Source organism: Rhododendron vialii, chromosome 1a (genome assembly GCF_030253575.1).
Source record: "Rhododendron vialii isolate Sample 1 chromosome 1a, ASM3025357v1".
Lineage (NCBI taxonomy): Eukaryota > Viridiplantae > Streptophyta > Magnoliopsida > Ericales > Ericaceae > Rhododendron > Rhododendron vialii.
Genome location: NC_080557.1, coordinates 15,544,392 through 15,560,742, shown reverse-complemented (window position 1 = coordinate 15,560,742; position 16,351 = coordinate 15,544,392). Strand labels below are relative to the sequence as shown.

The 16,351-nt window shown below is 38.6% G+C and overlaps 2 protein-coding genes and 1 pseudogene across 2 annotated transcripts in view; 2 read left to right on the top strand and 1 right to left on the bottom strand.

Annotated features, from left to right (window-relative positions):
* The window catches only part of LOC131306571 (bet1-like SNARE 1-1), a 76,970-nt gene that overhangs the window by 44,737 nt on the left and 15,882 nt on the right, over positions 1–16,351 (bottom strand). The gene's annotated exons all lie outside the window — the stretch shown is intronic.
* On the top strand, positions 3,254–4,311 carry LOC131328774 (sodium transporter HKT1-like; annotated as a pseudogene).
* Positions 7,953–15,992, top strand: LOC131306554 (sodium transporter HKT1-like). Its single transcript, XM_058332870.1, has 3 exons — positions 7,953–9,351; positions 14,111–14,317; positions 15,401–15,992. Exons 1-3 carry the CDS (start codon positions 8,093–8,095, stop codon positions 15,597–15,599), a joined length of 1,665 nt encoding a protein of 554 aa, XP_058188853.1. The 5' UTR covers positions 7,953–8,092; the 3' UTR covers positions 15,600–15,992.

Below are 16,351 nucleotides of genomic sequence, written 5' to 3'. Positions count from 1 at the left end.
ACTTCTAACATGTAGGAGTATTGATTTGAGTTCAATTGGACTTTTTTATGGGATCAATTTCATTTGGTTAAAATATAACGATTCAGGGTCGTTTTTAATTTTGACAAATAACCATTCCGAGTTTATAAAAGTGTCTTTACATCCAATTTTCTGTTGGATGTTTGTTTTACTTTCTTTTCATTCGAATAAGTTCATGTACTTATCTTGTTCCCCCTCTATATACCCCTTTCGAATTTATAAAAATTTCATTTGCCAAAAAAAAAAAAAAAAACTATCCCGAAACAATATTACTACTTTGTAAGTTGACATAAGTTCATAGTATTGCAAGGTTCTTAATTTAGGATCCATTTAATTTAAACCTATGGTTCTCAGTTTTATCTTGGCGAGATTTCAAAAATCAACGGTATGTATAGCTATAAGAGTATACTCAATATTTGAAAGGGGAATTTAGAGGCCAGTCCCAAAAAGTAGGTTCGGACTTAATTTAGTCCTAACAAAAATTTTCATTCTTTATTTCAGTCCTTTTTTTTTTTACTTTTCATGCGTTTTTACTATTTTGTCCATTCTTTTTAATTTTTTGTGTACATGTCCATTTTTAATAAAATTTATATTTTTAGAATCAACTCTTGACCTATATTATTTCAGACAAAAATACCATTGACTATATGAATTGGCTATGAGAATTGCCAATTCTCATAGCCAATTAACATAATATTTCGGACAAAATATCCCCGCCAGTTCACATAGCCCGAGTTAACATATTATTTTGGACAAAAATACCCCTGAATTATGGCTATGAGAATTGAGACTATGAGAGCTATATTTTTAGAATCAATTCCTGAATCATATTATTTCGGACAAAAATATCCTTGGCTATGTGAACTGGCTATAAGAACTACCAAATCCCATAGTTAGTTCTATGAAAACTACTCAGTTCTCATAGAGAATTGACTATGTGAACTGTCAATTCTCATAGTCAATGAGAACTGCCAGTTTTCATAGTCAGTTCTATGAGAATTGGCTATGAGAAGTAACTGTTCTCATAGAAAACTAGCTTTGTGAACTGGTTATGAGAATTGGACTATGCAAACTAAAAAATACACAGTTCACATAGTCTTACACACACTAAAATACACAATTTTCATAAAAAATATATAGTTTTCATAGAAAATACACGGTTCTAATAGACAGTTCTCATGAACAATACATAGTTCTTATAGAAAAATACGCAGTTCTCATAGAAAATATACACACATACAAAAATTGAACAAAAACAAAAAGGTAATCAAAATCAAATATAGTTATAAATGTTCTTACCGCCATGTCTTAAAAAAGTAATCAAAGTAAAAAAGTAATAGTTCACATAGGAAATAAATTGATTTAGAATTGAATTTTTAATTGCCAAGTCTCTAGTTAGTTCTCATAGAGAACTGGCTATGTGAACTGAGCTATGAGAACTGGCTATGTGAATTGTCAATTCTCATAGAAAAGACAAAATTCTCATAAATAGTTTTTATAGAAAATACATAATTCTTATAAAAAATACGCAGTTCTCATAGCCCATCACACACTAAAATATTCAATTCACATAATTCACGCACACAGTTCACCTAAAAAAAAATACAATTCTCTCTTGCCAACAATACAGAGTGAGGACTCAGTGACTCACCTTTGTTTTCACTGTTTGCGCCATATCCATCCCAAACCCCACCAAAAAAAAATTGCATACTTTAAAGTATTAAGTATATATATTATGGGTGCCGCTATTCGCAGCCCTCTATTTTCTTCCATAGCCCGTTAAAAATTTTCAATTATATTCGACAGTTAGTTACCGAAATTGAGATATATTTTCAGCATCCAATTACCGAAATATAATATTTTTTTCAACAGCTATTTACCGAAAATGCATGTTCGGCAGTTGTTTATCGAAAATTGAACATATTTTCGACATGTAGTTACCGAAATATAATCCTGTTTTCAACAGCTATTTACTGAAATGTTATATATGATTTTTAACAACCATTTACCGAAATGTAGTGGGCTATGGGAGAAAATAAAGAGCTGCGAATAGCAGCGCCCTATATTATATACCAATTCTTTTTCTTCCATTACGGTCAGAATACTATTTCACTCTAGCACGGGCCAGTGGATCCAATGTCGGTGTTGGTGTCGACGACGTTGGTGACATGGATGACATCGTCAAGGAATGGGCCTGTGAATCTGATGTCGGTGTCGGTGAGAAGGTTGAAAGCCGAGAGAGAGAGAGTATACCGAGGTGGAGCTCATCGTCGTCGGATGGCTGGAGGGAGTGATGACAGAGGTGGTGATCCCGCAGGAGAAGAAAGGTACGATTGGTGATTTGAGTGGTGGTTGAAGTCATTGTTGTCGAGTCCTCTGATACACCGGTTGCGATCATCGCTGGAGAAAACGACTGCCATGGCCGTGGACATGCCGTCGATCGGGTAGTTGCTGGGAGTGGTTTAAAGAGAGAGAGCGCGTCGACGGCACTGTCCTCGTCCTCGGGCTTGAAGTCGTCTGTGTTCGCCATTCTCTCTCTCTACAAGGTGGGTTGAAAGGAGCAGAATAGATGGAGGGCGAGGGTGAGGGGCACAAAAGTCAGTACGCAATATATCCGAGCCTTCCAGCTTCAGTAAAATATTTTAGGGTTGGGTTCAAATCAAACCTAAAAAACAGGGGCAACCTCTAATTTTCTATATTTGAAACTAATCTGAGGGTGAGGGGCACAAAAGTCAGTACGCAATATATCCGAGCCTTCCAGCTTCAGTAAAATATTTTAGGGTTGGGTTCAAATCAAACCTAAAAAACAGGGGCAGCCTATAATTTTCTATATTTGAAACTAATCTACTTATAAATTTGGACGAACAATCTAATCTACGCGTTATTGGAAAATCATGATGTTCTCAAACCTATGGCTTTGATATCACATGTAAAATTATTCCCAATGGTATTACACAATTAACAACCTACAATTATGCCAGGTCTAGAATTATCATGATTATCACAATACAAACATTAGGCGTAATCCAATCAAGAACGGCTTACCTAGATCCATTCATGTGGAACTGGAACGATCCAATAAGTGATTGAACCGACCATAATTTTACTAGAGCATAAAGCCCTAGGTGGAAGACGGATTTCTCTCCCTTATCTTTCGTTCTAGTCGTTTAGTATCACACCAATTTGATGGAATCCTAGGCACTCTTTTATAGGCAGAGAGAGACTAGTTTCCTTAATGAATATTATAATCACTTCCCATCAAGGTAGAATCGGTTTCTTGGCTTTGAAATGTTCGAACCCAAAAACCGCGCCTGCCTCCAGTCCAGTCCCAAGGACTTGGATTTGTTTTTCACCTCTGTTTCTGCCACCACAGTTTCAAGCATGGCAACCATTGAAATGGAGGTTTTTTCCAATACCCAACTTGTTATTTTCACCATTTTGATGTTTGTTGGGGGTGAAGTCTTCACTTCCTTTCTTGGCCTTCGATTTAAGGCCACCAAAGTTAATGGTGAAGAAAATAGAGTGGTGTCAGCTAATCCTGATTCTGAAAATTCCCATACTCAAATTGAGTTGGGTTTGTTTTTAAACAATCCACAGATTTTGGATGAAAACCCAAATACCAGCTTAGAATCTGGGATCAAATCCTTTGGCAATGTGTACTTGAAGCACAATTCCATAAGATTTTTGGGCCATGTGGTCCTCTGTTATCTCCTAATATTTCACTTAGGTGGTTCTACTTTGATTTCTCTATACATCCTCCTTGTTCCAAGTGCTAGACAAGTACTTAAGCAGAAAGGGCTTCAAGTACAAATATTCTCTGTCTTCACAACCGTCGCGACGTTCTCCAACGGCGGCTTCATCCCAACAAATGAAAACATGGCGGTTTTCAACGAGAATTCAGGCCTCCTCCTACTCCTCATCCCTCTAGTCTTGTTTGGAAACACCTTATACGGGCCGTGCCTGCGCCTTGTGATATGGGTCTAGGAGATGGTGACAAAGAGAGAGGAGTTTGGTTACCTTTTGAAGAACTATGGGGAGTTGGGGTACGACCATTTGTTGTCAAGCATGAATTGTTTGTGTTTGGCAGCCACTGTTTTTGGGTTCATTTTGGTTCAGTTTGTGCTGTTTTGCTCCCTGGAGTGGAACTCAGAGGCATTGAGTGGCTCGAATTCTTATCAGAAACTGGTGGGATCTCTGTTTCAAGTTGTGAACTCAAGGCATAGCAGTGAAAGTGTTGTGGATCTCTCTCTCATCTCTCCTGCAATCCTGGTGGCGTTCATTGTCATGATGTAAGTCTCTCTCTCCTAATTCCTCTCTCTTTCTTAAATACCTAATCACAAGATAAAGTTACTCCATGAATACGAAACGATTTCCGTATTCGGTATGGAAATCGACTTCAAGGCTTCATTTGTAAGCAAAGATTGGGAAAAATATTCCTAAATTAAATGAGCCGACAACACCCGTAACTCTTGCGTGCGCACAAGGTACTATTGGCATGATTTGCAGTTGTAGAATAGTTTAGTGGTGGTGTTTTTAATATAAAATGATTGAATTATTCCAATTTGGTCCCCATGCAGCTGTTGAGAAATAAATTGGAATAAGGACATGCAGTCCAGTTGGTATCTAACCCACACCTCCACTTGGGGAAGGCGAATAAAAACCTCACAAGTGCTAGGTGCGATACAATGGGAGATGCTGCTAAGCGTGAGTGCTTGGCAACGGTGTCAAGCGGTCGATCCGGTCGCTCATCTCGTAAATCATTGGCTTGGATCTTGACCGAACAATGGACGGATCAGATCTGTATGCGCCCAAATTCAATTCGAGTCGTCTGTGACGAGACAAATGGCCGTATGCCGCTTGGCAACATCCCCCTTGTACTACTCAATTCGGTTTTGCCTAGGGCTACAAGCAAACTGAATGATTCATAGACGGTTTGAGGCTCAACTTGATAAGGGCTCATTTGGAACCCTTAACCTGCACGCTAATTAAGTTAAACAAGCAAAAGGTAAAATTTGAGGCCCATTTCACATAGGAACTGAGCTTGAATTAGCCCAAATTTGGCTCGAGTAGGCTTGTGATCACGGACATATAATTATATGGTTTATACAATACCTTAGTTATATAGTATGTAGTAATTTCATATTACTTTATAAATTATTCTTACAGAGCTACTCAAGCTCTGATCATTTATATTTGTTCGATTTGAACTTGGCTCATTTGTATTTATTTGACTCAAGCATCTGCCAAGCTCGTGTTGTAAAATAGTAATGAGGTCGAGCTTGAGCTCACCTAATTTTGAATGAACCGATATTAAACACTTCAAAACTCGGCTCAGTTTGATTCGTTTGGAGCCATAGTTTTGCCTTCTCATGGCTCTTAGCAACACCCTTCTTCTACGGCTTCGAGTATGAACCACTAAGGTAGTCTGAGAAAAAAGAAATGATTAACTTTTGTCGCAATGGCAAATAATTACATCAATTAAACCCTGATTTTCCATAAAATTGTTGCCTATTTTAGAAGTATCTTAACAAAGAGCTTGATGATATCATTGTAAAGGTTGGAAAGTCAGTGAACACAAATCTTGATGCACAAATCCGACTACATTGGTGCCCGAATTCTTTCGATGCATGCCCTACAAAATACAAAAAAAGTTTCACGTGAATAGGACATTCGGCTAGTTTTGAACATATTTGTATATGAATTTGTGCACCAAAATCAGTGAACCTAACATTACTTTATAAAGATTTTTTTGTTGGAAGAATGAGAATTTCAATACAGTATAAAACTAAATAAATCACGAAAGCACAAAAAAAGATCTAGATCCAAAAAGAGGCACAAACAAAAATGAAAAAATAAAACCCGCCGAAAAAGAAGCTCTAGTTTTGGAAACCATTTGACCTCTCTGAGTGTAAATTGTACAACAGTGGCCAACTAGATTAGCCCTAAGAATACCCAGGTCACTTCTTTAGTGTGATCACATCTAAAATTTGGCCAAATTTCATGGTTCAGGGCATCATCTACTAATTGGACCTACCCATAGAGCGTACACCTCCGGACGACCTGAAGCAACCACTTTTCGGACATGCCATGTAAATCATGGGACCAACCCTAGAGAGGAGTTGAACCTTGCCCAATATATGGTAGGCAAGGGCCTTCCCCTTGCACTGGGGCAAGCCCACGGGTGGTATTATTTCTTTTAATTCAGGGTGCGCTTTTGCTATATTATTGGACTATAAGCCAATGACAATAGTCAAATTATTTTCGCTAAATGAGATTTTAGCTGATGTATGTAAGATTAATGACCTGCCTACAAATTCATGAAAACATATGCTTTAGTTGATTTAGTTTAACGTCCCCTTAATAACAATCAACTTCTTGAAGGTAGGATAGGGCGCAACTTGGAGGGGGTTATCTATGGTGTCTTCTCTCTCCCCGCGGTTTAGTTGGAGTGGACTTCATGTAGTACAATTATTGGGTGGCTTAAACTGTTTGGGGTTGGTCTAGCAGTCAAGATTTGGAATTTAAAATTTTATTTTCTCTTAAGATTTTAGGCTCAAAACCTCTTAGGTGCTATCAGCTCATTTGGAGTGAATCCGTGTAAAGTTTTGTTTTTATTTTAATTGGGACCCCCGCAAGTGAGAAGTAGTAGTGATCCCCAAAATCAATTGATAAACCAGATTTTCAGAAAACAATAATGCTACGGACACACCTATCGGCCACTCTCCGACCACTCTTCTCTCACGTATGTGTGCGGTCCATCCCATAATTAAATGTGTGAAGTCGATACATATGTAAGAGATGAGTGACCGATAGAAATGTACATAGCATTGTTGTTTAGAAAAACCATAGGATAACGGGCGCTATAATATACTCCATCACATGCATGAAACGAGGGAGGGCCCCTCATAATTAGAAATTTATTAGTAACTATCAAGATCATCAGTGATATCAAAGCATATTCTTATCATTTTTTTTAAACTAGATGTATGTCCGGGTCAACCTGTGCGCACCTCAATAATTTTGGAGCCTTAAACTTAAATGACCAGACAAATCCTCCAGTGGCCCCTAGGTGTGAAATATTTGGCCTCCGCATGATTGGACATACGACCTCATGGAATAGAAACACTTATTGTTTTTTTCATGCCCACCCCGGCCAATTCCTCTCTTGCTTATGCGACCTTTCAAGTTATGATCACCACGTATATATTCTATGCCAAGATATTAGATATTCCGCACAAAATTCTGGAGCTTTTTTTTTTTTTTTTTTGTAACCGAGGAACAACCCTATAGCCAGATTACTATATGGATCCGACTGTGCAATTTAAACATGTGGTCTAAATTCTGGAGCTTTCTCCGTATTGAAGAGTACAACGTAATAATTCTACCAAACCTGTGGTCTAAATTTTAAATTCCTTCTCCTGTGCAGTCGGCGAGGAATAAGCTTTTTCCATCCCTCATCTTTAGGACTTTTATCTTTCTCAAGAATTCCATGAAAATTATTTAGTATTTTATTCATAATGTTCTGATTATATTCTTGGTTGCTAGATATGTTTGCCAAGTGCTTAAACCGTTTCTGATTAATCAACTTCACGTGATTCTTCAAGCGATTATAAAGAAAACGATTCTCACAAAATGAACGACTTAGATCATTCAAAAAAAAATTAAGTCGATTGAACATCAGTAAAAGCTTGGTCAAACTAATTTTCCCATCATCAGAAGCTAAATGTGCAATTAGAGTTTTGGCTGTCCTGACATATATGACTTTTTGTCTTATGGATGCCGATACCCAATGAACGCAATCTTTTGCGTAGATCACCCCAAAGAAGTCTTACAAAATAAACCGTCGGGATCGTCAAATTGGATACTGGTGAGTCTCATTTTGCATTACATGAGAAATCACACAAGGAATATGAGAATATGGGTGCGCACTCTCTCTCTCTTTTAGTAGACTTGGCCTTGACCTGTTCTTGTACAATTTGCATATTCCACAGGGAAATCCCATTACTTAATTTGGAGTGTCATTCCCCCCTTTAAAAGGACCATCGCAATTCAAAGCCATTTCACAAACAACAAGATGTCGAATCTTGTCCATTTAGCTCACAAAATAAAACCCCTCTTCAACTCTTGTTGCTCTAAACTAGCTTCCCTTAGTCACCATCCATTCTACAGTTTATCTAAGCTTGCCAACAAAGTAAAGCCCTTCTTCAACTCTTCATGTACAATATTTTGCTCATTTTTTTCCTACTTCTGCGCCCGAATCTCCCGGCTGAATCCGTTCTGGTTTCAGCTTCATTACTTTGTCGTCCTTTCCGTGGTCGGTTTCTTGGCTTTGAAATGTTCAAAGCCAAAAACCGCGCCTGCCTTCAGTCCCAAGGACTTGGATTTGTTTTTCACCTCTGTTTCTGCCACCACAGTTTCAAGCATGGCAACCATTGAAATGGAGGTTTTTTCCAATACCCAACTTGTTATTTTGACCTTTTTGATGTTTGTTGGTGGTGAAGTCTTCACTTCCTTTCTTGGCCTTCTGTTTAAGGCCAGCAAAAGTAATACTGGTGAAGAAAATAGAGTGGTGTCAGCTAATCCTGATTCTGAAAATTCCCATACTCAAATTGAGTTGGGTTTGTTTTTAAACAATCCACAGATTTTGGATGAAAACCCAAATACCAGCTTAGAATCTGGGATCAAATCCTTTGGCAATGTGTACTTGAAGCACAATTCCATCAGGTTTTTGGGCCATGTGGTCCTCTGTTATCTCCTAATATTTCACTTAGGTGGTTCCACTTTGATTTCTCTATACATCCTCCTTGTTCCAAGTGCTAGACAAGTACTGAAGCAAAAAGGCCTTCAAGTACAAATATTCTCTGTCTTCACAACCGTCGCGACGTTCACCAACTGTGGTTTCATCCCAACAAATGAAAACATGGCCGTCTTCAACAAGAATTCAGGCCTCCTCCTGCTTCTCATCCCTCTGCTCTTGTTTGGAAACACCTTATACGGGCTGTGCCTGAGGCTCGTGATATGGGTCTTAGAGATGGTGACAAAGAGAGAGGAGTTTGGTTACCTTTTGAAGAACTATGGGGAGCTGGGATATGACCACTTGTTATCAAGCATGAATTGTTTGTGCTTGGCAGCCACTGTTTTTGGGTTCATTTTGGTTCAGTTTGTGCTGTTTTGCTCCCTGGAGTGGAATTCAGAGGCATTGAGTGGTCTGAATTCTTATCAGAAACTGGTGGGATCTCTGTTTCAAGTTGTGAACTCAAGGCATGCAGGTGAAATTGTTGTGAATCTCTCTCTCCTCTCTCCTGCAATCCTGGTGGTGTTCATTGTCATGATGTAAGTCTCTCCTAATCCCTCTCTTTCACATATAAAGACCTAAAATCACAAGATTAAATTACACCATGAATACACAATGATTTCCGTATTCGGTGATCGATTCGAAGACTTCATCTGTAAGCAAAGATAGGAGAAAAATATTCCTACACAAGATAAACAAATGAGCCGACAACACCCGTAACTCTTGCGCGCGCACAAGGTACTATTGGCATGATTAGCAGGTATAGAATAGTTTAGTGGTGGTGTTTTATATAAAATGATTGAATAATTCCAACTTGGTCCCCATGCAGCTGTAGAGAAATAAATTGGAATAAGGACATGCAGTCTTACCCACACCTCCACTAGGGGAAGGCGAATTAAAACCTCACAAGTGCTAGGTGGGATAGTGCCTTCATTGTACTCGATTCGGTTTTGCCTAGGGCTACAAACGAACCAAATCATTCACGGACAGTTTGAGGTTCAACTCGATAAGGGCTCATTTGGGACCCTTAAGGGCTTTGCATGCTAAGTTAAATGAGCTCAAGGTAAATTTGAGGCCCGTTTCGTATAGGAACTGAGCTTGAGTTAGGCGAAATTCGAGTCGAGTAGGCTCGTGAACACGAACATATAATTATGTAGTTTATACAATACCTTAGTTATATAGTATGTAGTAATTTCATATTACTTTATAAATTATTCTTACAGAGCTGCTCGAGCCCTGTGTCATTTATATTTGTTCGAGTTAAGCTTGACTCATTTGTATTTATTCGACTCAAGCTCGTGCCAAACTCATGTTGTAAGATAGTAATGAGGTCGAGCTTGAGCTCACCTAATTTAGAATGAACCGATATTGAACACTTCAAAACTCGGTTCGGTTTGACTCGTTTGGAGCCCTAATTTTGTCTTCTCATGGCTCTTAGCAACACCCTTCTTCTGCAGCTTCGAGCTAGGCTAGATAATATAAACCACTATGATATCTTGGTAAAGGTTGGAAAGTCATTGAACACAAATCTTGATGCACAAATCCAAATACAATGGTATCCAGAATCTTTTGATGCATGTCCTAAAAAAGAAGCTTTGGTGTTGGAAACCATCCTCCCTTGCGGAAGTGGTGGTAGAAAAAACCCTGGTGAGACACCTCCGTCGCCGCCTCCACCGTGGCCAAAGAAATCGGAACCTACTTTATAAAAAGAGATTTGGATTGGCTTTTGGGTACTTTATTTCTTTGCCCAATGTGAGAGTTTGCATAAGCTTCTCTTGACCCCATTCTTGGCATATATTCCAATTAATGAAGTTTGGTTCTTTGAACCTAGTTGTGCTGCAGTGTCCTTTTGTCTTTTTGGGGCTTTTGGTTGCTTTGTGGCCCCAAAAAGATAAATATGCACCACTCGTTATTGGACACGGTTTGGACACGGCCCTGCTGAGTCGGGTGTACTGTGCTGTCCTAAGGAGCCCAGTTGTCCTACAGGTACAGTAACCCACGTACAGCAGCCACGTACGGATCCATTTTACGTCCATCTCGGGTCTTACAAAGATGATCAGAGCCGCTCATTTTGTTCTCAATATATTGTTTAGGATCTTTGTAAAAAATCATCTCAATCCGATACCGGTAAGGGCGTTTACGAATCATCCAACTTTGCTTCAGAAATTGAGGCCAAATTCTGAAGCAAAGTTGTATGATTCGTAAATGCCCTTACCGGTATCGGATTGAGATGAAATTTTACATGGCCCCTAAACGATATATATTGAACAAAATGAGCGGCTCTGATCATCTTTGTGAGACCCGAGACGGGTGCAAAACAAATCTATGTGCGGCTGCTGTACGGAGTTTGCCGTACCCTTTAGCATTTCTGTAATGAGCCCCATTAGGGGCACTGAATAATTTTAACTTTAAGCCTATGCTGGGGTAGTTTCAATTGAATCCTTCTACAGCCATGGCCCATTTGGGTATCGATTAATAAGCAATAGCAATCAAACCGCATATGAAAAAATTGTCAACTCGTCAGTTTTTCAGATGTTGTCTTTTTTGAAACTTTATTCTCTTATACTTGTGTCAATTTTGGAATCTAGAATTTGATGTCAGGTGTTGGGTTAAGTCCCGAAACGAGCCCAATCCTCGTGACGGTCATGTGGGGCCCACTCTGGGTTCTGTACGAAAAAACCAAGCAATTCAATAATATTAAAAAAAAAACCAGTTGAGTATCGATTCTCCACTGACGGTCACAGGATCCTGAAATCTAAATGAAAAATTAGAAAGATTGGATCGAACACTCATATATATCGGATTGAGCTGATTTTTCATGGGCCACTTGGGTTTTTTTTTTAAATTATTGAACGGCTCGATTTTTCATGCGGGACCCAAAGTGGGCCCTGCGTGGCCGTCGGTGGAGAATCTGTACTCAATTGGTTGGTGGCTGTGGCTTTTTCGTTTTCAATTTGGGAAAGCAAGCCTCCGAAAGTAGAGACGACTGACGAGTAGGGGTTTTGGCGTGAGAACCCTCATGCCTCAAAGATTGTAAGGTTACCCCGCCGGAGTTTGGCTGGAATACCCCTCCTGATGCTCAAGTCACCTTCAGTCGTTGGTGAAACCCCTTTTTAAAGGGTTCCCCGTTGGCAACCAAGACATCTAGCCTGTCCGGGATACTCTATTATCACTATATCTCCGGAGTCCCATCTTTATCGGCATACTTGACAACACGCTTATCAAGATAGTTTCTCCAATCAAGACTGTCTCCTTCTAGGCTAGAACTCTTGTACCGCCCTTAAGCACCTTCTAGAATACTCCACAATAGTCGGTTCCGCTCAGCATTGTTTAAGCGGTCCGCCGTATCCAGCGCTGTCCGACGAATCCATGGCCCAATCCAACTAGCTTGGCCTGATCGGTAGGTGCCCCAAAATAATGTGAACCGTCAATTTTATTCAGCTCGTTAAGTTTATTGCTCAATTTAACATCGGCATCAACATGAACAAAAAGCATTCTTCTTAGGAAGAAATTTAATCGCAATCATTTAACAAATAAAATTTTAATAGCTATGATTTGTTGGGCTTCACCCACGTGTGATAATTTATCGAGGGGGTGCTTGGTAATTATTTGCGTGTAGTTATATTATATTCGGTTTTGGTTAGAGAATCAAATCCTATGGCAAGTTATGGCAAGTTGGAGGAGTTCCATACTTGGCGGTATTACTATGGAAGAGTTTCCTTCTTGGTGTATTTCCTAGTCCGAATAGGAAAAGGAATTATAAGGCAGTAGGAAGCCTTGGAGGTAAAGGCTCGATACTCTATAAATACCGAGGCGTATTTGAGATTTATGTGTGACATAATGTGAGGGAGAGGGTGAGGCGAGCATGGGGGACCGGTCTGTGGCCTCCCGGAGAGGAACCGGCGTGTGGTTCCCGAAGAGTTTTTTCATCTTTATTGTATATTGTGTGAATATATAATCAAATGGAGTTTTTCTTTGAAATCACTGCGTTGTTTGTGTGCATAGTGTCCCTCCGGTCCTAACATGATGTACGTATTCATGTGCATTCCGATGTCTTAATCAATCTCAATGTTGACTTTGATGACAAATTCGATGACTTAGAATGAACAAAGGGGCTAAAATAGACCCATCGAGAGAGCACATCACCCTGCTGTGACTTGGTAAGCATGTGGAAAAGGTGGAAAAAAAAGTTTATTTCATTTAGTAACATAATTTATCTTGTTTTATGGAATATTCTTCTTTTGTGTGCATCGGAAATAGTTTTTTTGATACTTCGGAATTTCATGAGAAATAGTTTTATGTAGTACTAATAATAGTTTTATGTACTAATATTCTCTTCTTTTTTTGGTTGATTGGTCCCATCCCTAGTTTGGTTTAAAGCAGGCTATTCAAGCCGGGTGACGGGTCTATGGGATTCACGAAGGGAAAATGACGGCCAATGACGTGTTTGATAATTAATATTCGATAAGAACATTTTCAGCATTAACAAATGTTCTCAGCATATCCTTGGCAGGTATTAATTATCAAAACACGTCCTGGGCCGTAATTTTCCCATTCACGAAAAATTACTTTCTTGTAACCTGACTACAAAAATTGATCCCACATCAAATGTATGGGGAGCAAAACCTCAACCAATCAAACTAACCCTTGGGCTTACATACTGCTAATATTCAATCTTTTCTTGTACATCGGAGATAGATTTGGTGCTAATATCCTTATTTTGGGAAACCAAGAGATTTGGCTGAGTGCGTATGAGAAAACTAAAATGTGTTAGTCTTCCACGAGGTCGCACATTCGAATCTCACGGAAGCCAAACATTCAAACCCTGGTTTACCTCGTCGTTAATTTTAAGATCCCGAAATTAGTCGAGGTGCGTGCGCACAAGTTGGCCCGGACATCTGAAATTCAAGAAAAATTCATTCTTTTGGGCACATCGGGAGTACTTTTATGTACTAGTAATATTCTGTCTTTTTTTTTTTTGGTAAGTAAAAATTTTATTGCACCAAAAACCGCAAGAATCTACAAAAAAAACTCACAGGGGCATACCCCTGGCAAACCTATACATCCGTTTCAAAACGAAAAAACACATACTCTTATCTACACGTATTGATCCCAAATATTCGAGAATCTAGAAGCCAGTCATCACACAAATCTCTATTCTGGGCTGTAAACTACACCGTAGTCCAAGAACCAATTTCTGTCTTTGTGTGTGATTTGGATCATATCTTGATTTTTTTATATCTTGGATCATAATAATCTTAATTGTTTATTCTTCTCTCTACCTTTGTTGTTGCATAGGTATCTTCCACCTCGTACTTCATTCTTCCCAACTCGCGAGGAAAAGAGCACAAAGACAAACAACAAGAAGTTTGTGGACTACTTGTTGTTTTCGAAGCTCTCTTATTTAGCCATCTTCATCACTCTTATCTGCATCACCGAGAGAGACAAATTGAAGGAAGACCCTCTCAACTTCAATGTTTTAAACATCACCCTGGAAACAATAAGGTACAATTTCTCAAATCACTTTTTCCATTTTAATAGATCAGTTTAAGTACGCTCTTAGCCGGGTAAGGATTTATGTGGACTGTGACTTGATTACGTACCCTAGCTAAATTGCATAGTATCCAATTTTGCTCTTGTAAATTTCATGCATATTAAACGTGATGGCAATAGGGTAGCCCAACAATCCTTATTAGGTACTCAGAAGACGTATTGGAGGCTTGATGTCCCGCAATGGCTATCCTTTCTAGCGATAAAATTCTATTACAGTGCTTTAAAAAACAGAGTCCACACTTTCTGTATTTCGCGTGCCCAAAAAGATGAGAAAAAAATTTCACTTTAACCCCTTGTGGTTTTGGCCCATGTCCTTTTTCACCCCACCACATTTGATTATCATCGTATAACCACCCTATGGCTGTTGGACTAATGTGCACACAGTACCATACTACTCCATCTATTAACGGAAAAGAACTCTCATTTTCAAGTAAATAAATGTGTGTTCAAAATGCCACGCAGTTGTGAGTAATACATATTTGAGCATAAAAATTCAAGGAGTGAATTGATATTGTCAAATTCCTTATCTTTAGAAAAAGGTCATCGTAATAGGACATGGGGACTCTAAAGTAAAAAAATTAGTACTACCTCCATCCTAAAAATATTGTCCGGTCTGCAAAACGAGAACTTTAAAATAATGTTTCTTTGTCGGAAAAATTCTATCTTTTTGACGCTAGTTACGAAATATCAATAAGTTCTTTCAATTTATCAAGAACAAAAAAAAAGTAAACATTTTTTTTTGTGATTAAATGCATTTTTTAAAGTCCTCATTTTGCTGGTGGGACAATCTTTTTGGGACGGAAGAAGTAATTCCGTACAATTATTCTGTTGTATAGACTCTGGGTTGTCTTTGGTTGATTTTTGCCAACCGAGGTTTTGGGTCTCGGACTAGGCATAGGATTATTCTTTGAATATGATGCTGTCTTCTTGTTCCTATTAATCTTTGTAACAATTTAAAAGATAAATTACATTTTTTTGCCGTTCAAAAAAGAGCAAAACTCAGGGCTAATCAATTGTACTGTGTGATTTTTGCAGTGCATACGGAAATGTGGGATTCTCAACCGGATATAGTTGTAAACGGCGGGTGAAGTACGATAGCTATTGTGAAGATAAATGGTTTGGACTTGTTGGAAGGTGGAGTGACAAGGGAAAACTTGTACTCATTGTTGTCATGTTCTTTGGAAGGCTTAAGAACTTCGGCAACGAAGGTGGTAGAGCTTGGAAACTATCTTGACATAAGTAGAAGAATCAATTAATGTCCTCGGTGAGGCTTGAGGCTCGTGTCTCAATTTTGTTCGTTTTGGGGTCTCAAAATTCTTGGGCACGGTCTCTAATAAATTTTTTCAATCTCTTTCTTTCTCTCCACTCATTACTCTAAAAAAAAACCCTCCTTCAAAACCCAAACCGAACATGACAAAACTTCTTTTTGATGTAATTCGTCTAGCATCTGTCATTTGCGTAGTGGGTATGTATTGGATTATTATCTTTGTATTGTATTCTTTCGAAGTGCCGTTAGCTCTTTCGAAGAGAATCATTGCCTTTAGATAAAAAAATTGATGCCGCTCAGAATCAACGGCCATGTACATGCACGTCCTAATTACAAGAACAAAATTGTAAAGATTTTTGTGTTTTTTTTTTTTTTGACGCGCGCCCTATATGTACATTTTAATTTTCCTTCGTCCCCATTCTAATATTCAGTTGGTGAACAGAATATTAGTCTTTGTTTGGTTATTTTAGACTTATCACGTTGTTGATGTCCCATTATTATAGTTTTGTAGATATGACATAAATTTTCACCCTGAAAAAAAGACCTAATATTACTGACTTCAACTATTACTACTATGTATAAATATCTAATCATTGTTCAATTAAGTATCCAACTTTGTAATTATGCTTTTCTCCCTTACTTTAACAGTTTAATTCCGCATCTAAATGATAAAAATATTCCTACATTATTTAGCCTCTCTCATTTTTCAACTTGACCTT